Below are 14964 nucleotides of genomic sequence, written 5' to 3'. Positions count from 1 at the left end.
AGTGACACAAATGAAACGACAGATGACCCATTTGAGGGCCGCCCTTACAGCATGACTTCAGTTTTCTTTTTCACTCTGGGTAACTTTGTGCTGCTTGTTCTGCACTTTGTCCCACTATTTTGAAGTCTGTGTTTTCACATCAGGGAATATATGGCCCAGTAATAAGAAAGTACCTTTACAAGGCTGCCACCTGGCACAATGGATCTAGTTAATTCCCAATAAAAAAATGATTCATTACAATAAAAGATTTACAACTTATTACAGATTTTTAACAATATTTTTAAAAGCTGTATCCACTCTACAGACTAACATAAAAAATAAGCATATTAATTATATACTCAGATTAAATGTATTAAAGACTGCTGAAAACAGCAGTAATTTAAAAGACAATATTTATTTTTAAAATAGGAATTAGAAGAATGCTTACATATCATCAGAGACATTTTTCATAGAAATTAAAGCTGATTCAGACATAATATTTTATTTGTGAATGAAAATTTAAAAGTTACCTTCACAGACAGGAGATTCTGGGTACCAACCAAAGTTATAGCACTGAATTAAGTCAGAGCCACTTAGATAATAATTTTTATGACAGAAAAACTGAACTACATCTCCTTCTTCATAGGTTTGCTTTACAGGATGAAAATAACCATTTTCAATTACTCTTAAAGAAGAGCATTTTAATTCTAAAAATGAAAGAACAAATAAAAAAACAAAGACGTGTTATTTTTCCTGCTAGAACAAAATCCGCTTACTACTTACATGCCATATCTGAATTCAAATTCAGCAACTTTGCTATTATCCACAGCAAAGCTTGTCAATTTATGCATTTATTAAATATCAATAAACTCATTTTAAGTATCTGAGCTAAAAGGATTCTTTCTTCTTTGAGAGCTTGAAATGAGGAAAGCCTACTGTCAACATTATTAAAGTCAGAAGCAAAAAAAGCAAAATTATGGAAAAAGTAACTTAATTAGCCTAACAACTTGCATCCATCTCTGGGAGGGACTTTTTCAGAGTGAAAGCAGCTGTCTTCAAAGGGGAAACCTACTGGTACATTGTGGGGTGAGGGCCCATCCGTACGGGTGACACTCTGCCTCCTCTGTCCTCTTCCCAGAAGCTGTGTGGTACCCAGAGGCACACTCGTATCGTACTCTGTCCTTCACTTTGAATGTTTTCTGTGTTGTGGAATAATTTCCATGATGCAATTCAGGGGCCAAACATGTTTCTAAAAAAAAAGAAAATTAAAGTCATTTGTTTTATGGACTTCATCCCTGAATCTAGAATATTAAAAGGAAATCTCAGAAAGTATTTTCAACTTTTATTTACTTTGAATCTTAACAAACATATAATGGAATCAACAGTCAGCAAAACTGAAAAATAGTCAAAGTTTGTCTTTGTCTCTTGAGTCCCTTTTTTCATGCACTCTGCATCCTAACCCTACTGGTCTTCCATCTTTCAAATTCTGCTCTGGAGTATGGCCAAAGGCCACAATTCAACAGAAGATTTGTGCATTAATAAGTTTTTCATGATGTCCAATCTGCAAGTTTGTATAATTTAAATAGCTAACACCACACTAACTACATGTATATATATATATAGATAAATATATAGATAGATAGATAGATAGATAGATAGATAGATACATCAGTTCAGTTCAGTTCAGTCGCTCAATCGTGTCCAACTCTTTGTGACCCCTTGGACTGCAGCACGCCAGGCATCCCTGTCCATCACCAACTCCCAGAGGTTACTCAAACTCATGTCCATTGAGTCAGTGATGCCTTCCAACTATCTCATCCTCTGTCGTCCCCTTCTCCTCCTGCCTTCAATCTTTCCCAGCATCAGTGTCATTTCAAATGAGTCAGTTCTTCGCATCAGGTGGCCAAAGGATTGCAGTTTCAGCTTCAGCATCACTTCTTCCAATGAATATTCAGGACTGATTTCCTTTAGAATGTACTGGCTGGATCTCCTTGCAGTCTAAGGGACTGTCAAGGGTCTTCTCCAACACCACAGTTCAAAAGCATCAATTCTTCAGCACTCAGCTTTCTTCACAGTCCAACTCTCACATCTATACATGACTACCAGAAAAACCGTAGCTTTGACTAGATGGACTTTTGTTGGCAAAGTAATGTCTCTGCTTTTTAATATGCTGCCTAGGTTGGTCATAGCTTTTCTTCCAAGGAGCAAGCGTCTTTTAATTTCATGACTTGCAGTCACCATCTGCAGTGATTTTGGAGCCAAAAAAATAAAGTCTCTCACTGTTTCCATTGTTTCCCCATCTATTTGCCATGACGTGATGGGACCAGATGCTATGATCTTAGTTTTCTAAATGTTGAGTTTTAAGCCAACATTTTCACTCTCCTCTACTTTCATCAAGAGGCTTTTTAGTTCCTCTTCACTTTCTGCCATCTGCATATGGTGTCATCTGCATATCTGAGGTTATTGATATTTCTCCTGGCAATCTTGGTTCCAGCCTGTGCTTCATCCAGTCCAGCATTTCTCTCTCTCTCTCTCTCTCTCTATATATATATATATATACACACACACACACACACACACACACACACACACACACACACATATATTCAAATGATTGCTTTTAAGTTTATCTGATATTGGCTTGCAGAATAAAGTAATGTGCATTATTTCAAATTCTTGTCTAATGAAGGAAATCATTTATATGTGTTGCAAAAAGCAGGTTCATTAAAGTTCTTTCCTTTTATCTTACATCAATTTTTTTTTTTTTACTATCAGAAAGTAGGAATTCCTGGAGTAGGTGTGCTGTGGAAGATGGGGTCCCTTGGATGAAGGAAACACCTAACATTTGAAGGAAACAACATAATAACTGCCTGCATTGGTAAATATACTAAAAAATAAACTATATTTCAATAAAAATACCTGTCACTCTAAGAAAGCACTAAACTGACTGAACTCCCAAGCTCTTGTCTTCAGGTTTAGGAGATGATTCTTAAACACGTACCATGTTCTTTCCTACAGGTTGGCTGGGAAGACCACCCATCAGCAAGGCATTGAACCACTTCTTCATCCTTCCCTGCGATGCTTTTGTATCCTGACGCGCAACGATAGCGCATGTTCTCTTGTATTTTGTAAGATAATTTTGAATCAAAGATGTAACCATTCTTCAAGTCAGGCTTAGGGCACTTTTCTGTGGGGAGAAAAATATTTCTTTTCTAAATTGATGAAAATTAATCTTTATTTTTTTAAAAGTTGTAAAACTAACAATGTAAAAGTTTAATGTTATTCTTGGAGTTTTAAGGAGGAAAAAAATTCACTTTTTTGTGAATGTTAAACAAGGAATTCACAATTCCTTGATTATATTTGATTTTGGAAGTATCTTTAAAAGCTGATTCAGTTTGATACTGAAATTCTTGGTATGCACTGAGTTCAATTTTCTCAGTCATCCCCACCCCTACCTCATCTACTTTAGGAAATATATCCAGAGATCTGCTTCTAATTATCATTAATGGGAAATAGAAGGATTTTCTTTTAGGTTCACTTCCTAATACTTTTGAGACCACTGCATTTGATAATTTTCAACATCATGTAGCTAAAGCACATGTACCTACTCTATGAATCCTTATATAATCCTGCAGACAAGTTATTGTGGAAATTGTGTTCATCATTTTTTCAGCCTCTGATTGCCTACGAGCTCAGTAAGACTCCTTCGTCAGTCTATGTAGACTGTGAGTCACAGACATGCTACTTCGAGTTCACACAGCTAATTTTTAGTAAATACCTGGGACAGTGATGTGTAGAATAGGACATTTATCTTAGCATCGAATGCAGTTCAATCAGTTTTTGAGCATGATTAATGGACCCTCATAATAAACCAATTCAGAAAGGTGAAAGAGATTTGTCCAAGGTTAGTGTTAAATATGTCATACTTGCTGTGTGGACACACTCTATACGGATTATCTCGTTGAAGTTGCATGATTTCCATTTTATAGATGGGAAAGTTCGGCCCAGAATGTTTAAGCCACTTCCCAGTGGTAGAGGAGGATCCACCAGGGCAGTCTGGCCGCAGAGGGTATGTCTTAGCCCTGACCCTGCAGTGTTGACCCTCTTCATCCTCTTCCAGCTGCTATTTCACTGCTCTCAAACCATCTCATCTCAGATGTTTAATTTACTTTTATCCTCCAGCTATGAATGAGGTTCATTTATTGCAGTTAACCTATGATCTGTGTTAACACTAAAAAGTGTAAAACTTAAATTGGTGATCTATCCACAAGTCATGGAATGGATAAGTATCCCACATGGATATGTTTACTGGACATATCAACCTCTGTAAATAAACATCGTACTTCTTCTAAATGAAACTGACTCAACCAAAGCCCCTTACTCTGCAAAACAGAGCTTGGGAACTGTGTCAACAGAGAGGTCACCTGAGCCCCTGGAAACCAGCTGATAATCTTTAGTGTTTCTAGTGTAGCCTGACATGAAATATTGGGTTCTGCCAAACAGATTTCCTTTCCACAAATTTGAACTCAAAAATTCAGAAAAACAGATTGTTCAATGGATATTATGCAAGGAGAAGTCATACAAAGGAGAGAGGAGTCTTTCAAATGATAAAATACTAGAGTAACAACCTCATACTTCTAAGGCCAGCATCAGATATTTTTCTGGCTCCCGCAGAATTCTCTGTATAAGTCCCTCATTCCTCAAAGTAACTAGATGGTGTGTCTGTTCCTTGCCATGTGATGATAACAGTTTCAATAATTACCCTTATTCTCTTCCCAGAGTATTATTAAGAACAGATAAGGGGGCTTCCCTGGTGGCCTAGCTGTAAAGAATTCAGCTGCCAGTGCAAGAGACGTGGGTTTGATCCCTGATCCGGGAAGATCCCACACGCCGAGGAGCAACTGAGCCCACGAGCCACCACTTGAGCTTGTGGTCTAGAGCCCGGGAGCCTCAACAGCTGAGCCCACATGCCATGACTATGGATGCCTGTGTGCCTAGAGCCCCTGCTCTGAAACAAGGGAGGCCACCTCGATGAGAACCCCACGCACCACAACTAAAGAGTAGCCCTTATGGCAGCTAGAGAAAGCCCACGCAGCACGGAGACCCAGCATTGCCAAAAATAAATACATAAATAAAACTGCTTGCAGAAAGATAAGGAAGACAACATCTTAATGAAGAACATGGCTTATAGAATTTCAGAATATGCTTTCATTTTGTAGAAAAGACCGAGGGCCGATAATTTGCCCATATCTACCGAAAGGTTCAGACACCTGCCCTCTGGGGCCCCTAGTTTCACCAGCTAATCTGTTTGTGAGTTATCACCTGAGAGCAGCCCCACCACTGACTTACTGAAGCACTGTGGTTCTGGAGACCAGCCTGCTGCCGTACACGTGGTCCGTGCCTCCCGTTTTCCAGTCGCAGTCGTATAACCAACCAAGCAGGAAAATGACAGATTTTGGTTTATGCTCATTGGAAAGTAATAACTTTCAAAAGTATAGTAATATTGGGCAATCCTTCCATTCTCCACACTAGGAAAACCACAGAGCTTCTCTGAAATGAGGAAACAATAAGCTGCACACTGAAAAATACATTTAAAACCATACAATTTGTGAGCAAGTGACAATAGATTTTAAATTTCAAAGTGTTTGCAGACACTGTAGCCAGTACTTACTTTCCATTACTTAACGTTTTAAGGTACTTTTGTGACAATACTTTTCAATCAGAATTAATCTGCTAGCAACCCCAAATCCCAATTGTTGGAATTAGTCTGGGTAGGCCACTTCCTCAGAGAAGCATCCCCTAACTTTGTCAAGCAGCATGTTCTAATAGAAATAGAACACAGCTGACATTTCTTTGTGTGAAAGAAGATTATAACCGCACAATAATTACAAAATTATCTAAAATATGGCAATGTCTCATGGTACAGCTAATAGACAATTATATCAGCTGTTTTTTTCCTAATTAGACAGAAAAATAACAGGAAACTATTCATATAAAAATTATCTTATACCAGAATTAAATGCATCAAATCAGATGAATTCTATTTCATAATTTTAATGGCAAAACCTCTTTTGGCAGAAGATTTGTAGTAAGCTATTCAACTAAAAGTGGTTGTAGATAATCTGTAGGTTATTTTAGTCAACAAATTCCCTCTGGTGTTTTAAAAGAGCATTGTGGCCATGGTTTCCTACTCTGTTTATTCCTCTTCCTGATACTCAGTGACCTGCCTGGTCTCTCATCCCTGCAGCCCAAAAACACCGTGAACTATTCCTAAAGGGCCCACACTTGTGCACTGCCTTCCTCACTCACACTCACCTCGCGACATGAGGCAGTCTGGGCAGGGAGATTTCTAACAGGGAGTCCACAGGTACCGTTTTCTGGACAGTCCCGATTAAGCCCTGCTGTCCTACGTGAGTATCGCTAACCCCCACTTGCATTCTCAGAAGTGTCCTTGTTTACATATTCAATCGTATGGTCCTACTAATTATCTGTACTGTCTAATGTATCCAATCAAGGGCTTCCCAGGTGGTGCAGTGATTTTAAAAAAAAATCCACTTGCCAATGCAGGAGATGCAAGAGATGTGGGTTCTTCCCTGGGTCGGGAAGATCCCCTGAAGGAGGAAATGGCAACCCCCTCCAGGATCTTTCAACCAAAGAATAAATTAGGATAAAAATCAAGGCATCAAGAATCAAAAATCTTGCTGATGATTTGTGGTTTGTTCTTTTTCAAATTTCCCACATTAGGCTCTCACTGTAAGGACAGAGAATTAAAATTATACAAGCTTAGCAGTGTTAGGAATGGATTCTAGTCTAAAACTAGAATTAAGGTTAACTTGACTTCAAATCGTGATACTTTTAGCCTAAAATATCCTTTAAGGTATTTATATCCTGGTCTCTTATGCCCTCAAAACTAGAGATGCTAAAGTTTTTCTTTTTTTTTTATTGTCTTGTTTTGAATTTCTAAGTTATGTTATTTTAGGAATAGTTTAGTAGTTTTTCCCAAAGCAAAAAGTTTGTCTGAATATTATAACAACTTATAAGAATCTTTTTTTATAATATTGATACATAAAAATGAAAGACTATATTCAAATTTCAAGAGAAGTAATGTTAGAATTTCCCTTTATAATTTTCACTGGTGGCTCAGAGGTTAAAGCGTCTGCCTCCAATGAGGGAGACCTGGGTTCAATCCCTGGGTTGGGAAGATCCCTGGAGAAGGAAATGGCAACCCACTCCAGTATTCTTGCCTGGAGAATCCCATGGACAGACGAGCTTGGTGGGCTACAGTCCACGGGGTCGCGAAGAGTCAGACACGACTGAGCGACTTCACTTTATAATTTTTAGAGAATAAAGAATATTAAAAATTAGTTTTACCTTCTGCATGGAGTTCTCCTGAGATGATTAATATGATAATCAAAGCCAAGCCTTTTGACTTCATCTTCTGTGGTGTGTTTTATAGAGGTTTTAACCATTCAAAAGTACTTAGGGACTCCTCATTAAGTACACAATACTTCTCATGGGAAAAAAGTTAATTATTTACAACATCTGTCTAAGTCCCTTTGTAACAATGTTTATAATTGATTTTAAATAGCTTAGGATAATACTAAAAATACCCAGCCATGTTAATGGACAGTAGTTTTTCATGCCACAGACCAATTAGAACATGATCACCAATAAGCGCAACAGTAAGAAAAGTAAAATAATTATCCCAAGCTGCATAAAAAGCAGGCTAAGTTTTTGACTTTAATTTCCCATTGTAAGTCCATGGAGTAAAGTTCACTGGTCTCCATTGATTTCTTCACCACCACTGAATAATTGACGGGTTGAACTTAGGTCTGTGAGTTAATGAATCCGATATGAAAATAGTGTCGTACAGACTGAGCTGCTAAAGGGAAAAGTGGCCCTGTTTTGAGTGGTGATAGAATATTATTACTGCTTGTAAAGTCTCATGTGGAGAGAGTCTGTATCCCGTGGCAGGTGATGAGACAAGCAGTGTGCTGAACTGCCACTTGTGAGAGTGCTTTGAGAGCCCGGTGTAAACCAGGACATGCTTTGGTCTTGCATTTGTAGTGTCAGCTCCAAATTGGCACTTGCCCTTTGGCACTTGGCCTTTGCCCTCTACCTCCACAAGGATTAACTCCTGTGCTGCTGCAGGGGCTGACTTGCAACACTCCCGGGAGCGAGCTCAGGGTGGAGAGCAGAAACGAGGCACTCTGTGCTCTGGGAAAATGGGCAGAACACGTCCATCAGACTGTTAAATGTTTTCAAGAGTTGATTTTATGAGCCCAATTCTTGTATCGCCTCATATCTAGGAGTACATTGAGATCCTTTATGGTGACATCTACTCCTTGTGACTAGCAGAAACCTGCAAAAAATATAGGCTTGATTGCATGTACTCTCCCTTCACCAAAAATCACATATATATTCACCTTCCTCACTACCTGTTCAAAGCAACTTCTCGGAACTGTCTGAGATGCTGTCCCCTGGGCTGTAGACCTCATTTTGCCCCAATAAAACTTAACTCACAACCCCCACATTGTGCATTTTTTAAAGTCAGCAATAACAGTAAAAAAAAACCAAACCAGATTCTCATGACTGCCCTCATGGAGTTTACATTCTAACAGGCTTTAGTTTAAACTACAAAATAATACCGTGAGGTGGGAAGTCCTATTATTTCAATTTTGGAAATTTTATTTAAAATACAATAGGAAAGTGCATGAACCATTTCTACACAGATCAAAAGTCTCCCTAGCTGAACATAGCTGTGAACCTGCACCCAGAACAAGAGACAGGATGCACCATCCCTCTGATTCCCTCCCACCCCAGGTCACTGCCAAGGTCCACTCCCAGGATAAATGCAATTTTGACTTCTAATAGCATAGGTCAGTTTTGCCTGGTTTTATTTTGTGATGGCTGTTGTGCATACGTGCTCAGTCATGTCTGACTCTTTGCAACTCCATGGACTGTAGCCTGCCAGGCCCATCTGTCCAAGGGATTTTCCAGGCAAGAATACTGGAAACGGGGTACCATTTCCTGCTCCAGGGAATCTTCCCAACCCAAGGATCGAACCCTCACCTCTTGTGTCTCCTGTGTTGAGCAGGCAGATTCTTAATCAATTGTACCACTTGAGAAGCCCCCAGTTTTATTCTACATATATGAAATCCTAGAGTATTTTTTTTAATTTTTATTTTTACTTTATTTTACTTTACAATACTGTATTGGTTTTGCCATATATTGACATGAATCCACCACGGGTGTACAGGTGTTCCCAAACATGAACCCCCCTCCCACCTCCCTCCCCATAACATCCCTCTGGGTCATCACTGTGCACCAGCCCCAAGCATGCTGTATCCTGCGTCGGACATAGACTGGCGATTCGATTCTTACCTGATAGTATTTTTTTTTTTAATATCTGGCTTCTTTCATTTAACATTCTGCTTGTGAGATTCACCCTGGTCTGGGGCTATAGTGAATAACTCCTTCCCTGAGTAGTTTTCCACTTTGCTAATGTGACGCGGATTACCTACCCATTCTACTCTTTCTGTATATTTAAGTGACTTCCAATTAAGGTATAAAGACGGCCTCCGCTTATTTTGATTATTTTTTAATTTGAACAGTTTCAAACGTAACCTCCCCCACTAGATTCTACCATCAACATTTTATTATACTTATAAAATCATGTCTTTATTCATTTATCCACCTGCTCTTGTTTGACACATTGAAAAGTAAATGGTATTTGTGTGTGCTTCTCTAAAAAATAAAGCAAATATATCATTAATTCTACTCAGCAGTTTTGCAGAGTATTTTTTGACTTGAAATTTACAAAGAAATGTAGAAATTTTAGGTGTACATTCTGAGTCTTGGGCAAATCGAATATTATGTACCTCAAACCCTGAAATAAAGAGCATCTCGAAACGTGCAGGATGGAGGTTGTTGAAGAGCGAACATCTGCATGCTGACAACAAGGCTATGAATCAGGGTGGGTTTTCACTCAAAAGCCGCCTGCATGTGAAGGAAGCAGAGGGCTGCTGCCTGTCCAGGAGGTCATCACCTACTTTAGAGGAGGGAGGACACACGTGGCATTGAGAGGGCTTGTAGGAAAGTGGCCACAGCGCAGAGAGAGCCTCAGAGAAAGTACCAGTGGAGGGAGACACTGAGAAACCCATGTCCTTAATAACGTTGCTAACTTTGGCCACCTTATGCGAAGAGTTGACTCATTGGAAAAGACCCTGATGCTGGGGGGAATTGGGGGTGGGAGGAGAAGGGGACGATAGAGGATGAGATGGCTGGATGGCATCACCAACTCGACAGACATGAGTTTGAGTGAACTCCAGGAGTTGGTGATGGACAGGGAGGTCTGGCGTGCTGCAGTCCATGGAGTTGCAAAGAGTCAGACACACCTGAGCGACTGAACTGAACTGACTGAACTGAACATAAACATAAGTCACTGGACTATTCTTTGAATGTACCTCAATAAAGATCAATCACGACTAGTGACAACAGGAAGAGCCTGTTTCTAATACTCCTGCAATGCTCTGCAGGTTGAAGCTTAATGATGCTTTGGCAAAGGAAAGGCAAAGTTTAGATCAAATTTTGTTTTGTTCTCATTTAGGTGCATGTGTGTGGGTGCTGAGTGGCTTCAGTCATGTCCAGCTCTTTGTGACACCATAGACTATAGAATCTGTCCATGGGATTTTCCAGGCAAGAATACTAGAGTGGGTTGCCATGCTCTCCTCCAGAGGATCTTTCCCACCCAGGGCTCAAACCCATGTTTCTTACGCCTCCTCATTTAGGTAATTGAAAATAAACCACAAGTATACCAAATATAAAAGTTATCTGTAGCAACGATAGAATGTTACTCATAGAATAAAACTCTGCCCTCTAAGACTAGTTTCTGAAGTAGGCTTTTGCAAAATTGGAGGGAGAAAAAGGGTCCATACTTATGTGAGATGAAAAAGCACTATTTTAGGTAGGCCCCCATAAGTATTCCTAGAAATAAGCAAGTTTTACGTAGGCTGAAATATTTACACATAGCAACAAATACATATACGATCAAATAAAAATTGTAAATAAATATTTATCTGCACTATGTTTACCTCTGATAAAGAAATCATAAGTAAAATACTTTCATTGGAGTTCTCCCTCTTGGTTGAAAGCAGAACTACAGTAGATTATTATTCTTTCTTGACTGAGTGAACAATATAAAAATTAAAATAAAGCCTGTTAGCAAGCCTAGCTACTAGCAACAAGCTACCCAAAAGGCAGTTTTTTCTTAATCAGTAAAGATTTTTAAATGTCTTAGTCTTCCATTGCTATAAACAAAAATTAGATGCTATACAGACAATAACACTTCAAAAAAATCACTTGCCTACTGAGAAAAATTCAATAATTTTCAGTACAGAATGCACAATGTCAATTTCTTGCTCTCAAGCATAAAATCAAAAAATACTATGGATAATAAACTGTATTCAGTTCAGTTCTGTCGCTCAGTCATTCTGCCTCTTTGCGACCCCATGGACTGCAGCATGCCAGGTTTCCCTGTCCATCACCAAACCCCGGAGTTTGCTCAAACTCATTTCCATCAAGTTGGTGATGCCATCCAACCACCTCATCCTCTGTCGTCCCCTTCTCCTCCTGCCTTCGATCTTTCCCAGCATAAAGGTCTTTTCCAATGAGTCAGTTCTTCGCATAAGATGATCAAAGTATTGGAGTTTCAGCTTCAGCATCAGTTCCTCCAATGAATATTCAGGCCTAATTTCCTTTAGGATGGACTGGTTGAATCTCCTTGCAGTCCAAGGGACTCTCAAGAGTCTTCTCCAACACCGCAGTTCAAAAGCATCAATTCTTCGGTGCTCAGCTTTCTTTATAGTCCAACTCTCACATCCAAACATGACTACTGGAAAAACCATAGCTTTGGCTAGATGGATCTTTGTTGGCAAAATAATGTCTTTGCTTTTTAATATGCTGTCTAGCTTGGTCATAGCTTTTCTTCTAAGGAGTAAGTGTCTTTTAATTCCATGGCTGCTGTCACTATCTGCAGTGATTTTGGAGCCCAGAAAAATAAAGTCTGTCACTGTTTCCATTGTTTCCCCATCTGTTTGCCATGAAGTGATGGGCCCAGACTCCATGATCTTTGTTTTTTGAATGTTGAGTTTTAAGCCAGCTTTTTCACTCTCTTCTTTCACTCTCATTGAGAGGCGCTTTAGTTCCTCTTCACTTGCTGCCATAAGGGTGGTGTCATCTGCATATCTGAGGTTATTGGTATTCCTCCCAGCAATCTTGATTCCAGCTGTGCTTCATCCAGCCCAGTTTCACATGATGTACTCTACATATAAGTTAAATAAGCAGGGTGACGATATATAGCCTTGATGTACTCCTTTCCCAATTTTGAACCAGTCCATTGTTCCATGTTTGGTTCTAACTGTTGCTTCTTGACCTGCATACAGATTTCTCAAGAGGCAGATAAGGTGGTCTGGTATTCCCATCTCTTAAAGAATTTTCCACAGTTTGTTGTGATCCACACAGCCAAAAGATTTGGTGTAGTCAATAAATCAGAAGTAGATGTTTTTCTGGAACTCTCTTGCTTTTTCGATGATCCAGGGGATGTTGGCAATTTGATCTCTGGTTCTCTGCCTTTTCTAAATCCAGCTTGAACATCTGGAATTTCATGGTTCATGTACTGTTGTAGCTTGGCCTGGGGAATTTTGAGCTTTACTTTGCTAGTGTGTGAGATGAGTGCAACTGTGCAGTAGTTTGAGCATTCTTTGGCATTGCCTTTCTTTGGGATTGGTATGAAAACTGACCTTTTCCAGTCCTGTGGCCCCTGCTGTGTTTTCCAAATTTGCTGCCATATTGAGGGCAGCACTTTAACAGCATCATCTTTTAGGATTTGAAATAACTCAGCTGGAATTCCATCACCTCCACTAGCTTTGTTCATAGTGATGCTTCCTAAGGCTCACTTGACTTCGATTAGGAATGCATAGATAGAAATTTCCAAGAATGTAAAAGTATGGGTTTTATTTGCAAAAATCATAGGTTGTAACATTATGTATGTATATATTTAAAACTAAATTAAGAATGTCACTCTTGTTATCATGGCATCTACTGAAACTTTGGGTTAATTACAGGTAACAAGATAGTGAATTTGAAATTTACCTAACTTCACCAGTAATAAACTCACCCAACATAGAAGTATATTGGAAATAATACATTTATAGTCTTTCTTTAATATAGTGTAATCTTTCTTCTGGGCTTCCCTCGTGGGTCAGTGGTAAAGAATCTGCCTGCCAATGAAGGAGACCTGGGTTCAATCCCTGGGTCGGAAATTCCCATGGAGAAGGGAAAGGCTACCCACTCCAGTATTCTTTCCTGAAGAATTTCATGGACAGAGGAGCCTGGCAGGCTACAGTCCATGTGGCCACAAAGAGTCTGTTACAACTGAGTGACTAACATACTCGAGATACACCTGCAAACCGCATCTCAAGTCTAACCACTCCTCATAGCCTCCACTGCTGTGGTCAAACATGGTCAAATGTGGTCACCTCTAACCCAGACTAGCGTTTCCCAGGTATCACACTGGTAAAGAATTTGACTGCCAATACAGGAGACTCAAGAGACTTGGGTTCGATCCCTGAGTCGGAAAGATCCCCTAGAGGAGGCAATGGCAACCCACTCCAGTATGCTTGCCTGGAAAATTCCACAGACAGAGGAGTTTGGTGGGCTACAGTCCATGGTATGGCAAAGAGTCAGACAAGAGTGAGCATATCACACCACACACACAAACACACCCCCACACCCCCACACATACAACTCAGACTAAGGAGACAGCCTCCTAGCTGGTCTCTCTGCTTCCCTGGCTTTATAAATTAAAAGGTAAGCCCTTAAAGAATATGATTTGTTAAAATTAAATTTTGAAATGCAATTTGAATTTTTATAAAACACTTATTTTCTTCTCTCAGGATGTTCTGGGTCTAGTACAGAGGAGGGAAAGCTGAGTCATCTGGAAGGCAAACAGCCTCCTGGCAGGAGCGCCCCTGGGCTGACCCTGCAGTGGACACGACACACCAGGAACAGGGCCTCTGAATGAACTGCACGGTGGTGCCTGGAACCAAGAACACAGACAAGAAAAGCAAGACAAAAAAGAGGCTGGAAGAGGAAGAAAGGAATTCAACAATATTAAAAATGACAGTGATGGCTAGTAGTTGAATATTTTGTTTCAGGCACTGTCAGAGTCTTGTATGTTAGGTCATTTCATGCAGTCAGCACTTAAGTTGTTTATTACGGCTGTGATTCGAGATATCCTGAACTGCAGAAACTTCAGTTCTGGTACTGTTCATTTAAAAGTGTAACAATTTTACTTCATTTCTAAAGCTTTGGGTTTTCCAAAAGTAGCTTTTGGAGATTTTGGGTTTTTCAAAAATATCTTTTGGAGATTTTGAACCCTGACATTCAGGAATCAAGGTAAAACTTCATTTTTTGTCTCATCCTGAGAAGATTGTGAGTTCAAATCAAAGAACTTCCATTTGATGATGGTGACAATTTACATATTTGCTGAAGTATACATATACACATGCCATGGTATCTTTTACATATTGACTTGGGGATAGAACTGGATTAATTTACCCTGATTCTAGATCCTAATTTAGTCTGTAATTATCATTTATGAAAGAATCTGGACTTACAATCATGTGAATCTCATGCACAAGTTTTGATTCCAAATAGTCTTTGAATAATTTTTTACAAATATATCTGGTGAAAGACTCTCCACTAATTCTGATTAGTGCACAGCTATTATTCACACCCCCCCCCCCAAAAAAAAGAATCTGGACTTAGAAAATGTCCTTGACTGTATGATGTTCAAAGTTGAAGAATAGTTGGGGTAAGAATAAGTTTACTGTTCTCTTTAATTTGGCCATTAACATTATCTATGGAGTCAAAGGAAGTTTCAGTTATGACTTTCTCATTAAAATGAAAATCTTTCAAAAGATT

General features: G+C 39.4%; 1 protein-coding gene across 6 annotated transcripts in view; it reads right to left on the bottom strand.

The window, feature by feature from the left end:
• The window catches only part of F13B (coagulation factor XIII B chain), a 28045-nt gene extending 20612 nt beyond the window's left edge, over positions 1 to 7433 (bottom strand). For 5 of the 6 annotated variants that reach the window (XR_009595883.1, XM_060396752.1, XM_060396755.1 and 2 more), the window contains exons 1-5: positions 7351 to 7433; positions 5329 to 5529; positions 2981 to 3166; positions 1052 to 1228; positions 510 to 686 (exon numbers count right to left, since the gene is read on the bottom strand). Coding sequence is in view for 5 of the 6 variants with exons in the window: in XM_060396752.1 (XP_060252735.1) it covers positions 510 to 686; positions 1052 to 1228; positions 2981 to 3166; positions 5329 to 5529; positions 7351 to 7414 (805 nt within the window). In the remaining variant the exon portion in view is untranslated. Of the gene's footprint in view, positions 1 to 509; positions 687 to 1051; positions 1229 to 2980; positions 3167 to 5328; positions 5558 to 7350 lie in introns of all 6 variants that reach the window. The other variant, XM_060396754.1, reaches the window with a different exon arrangement.
• Positions 7434 to 14964: the final 7531 nt, after the last annotated feature.

The sequence above is a fragment of the Ovis aries genome, chromosome 12 (assembly GCF_016772045.2).
Source record: "Ovis aries strain OAR_USU_Benz2616 breed Rambouillet chromosome 12, ARS-UI_Ramb_v3.0, whole genome shotgun sequence".
NCBI lineage: Eukaryota > Metazoa > Chordata > Mammalia > Artiodactyla > Bovidae > Ovis > Ovis aries.
The sequence above is the reverse complement of the archived record's forward strand: the minus strand, read 5'-3'. Positions and strand labels throughout refer to the sequence as shown.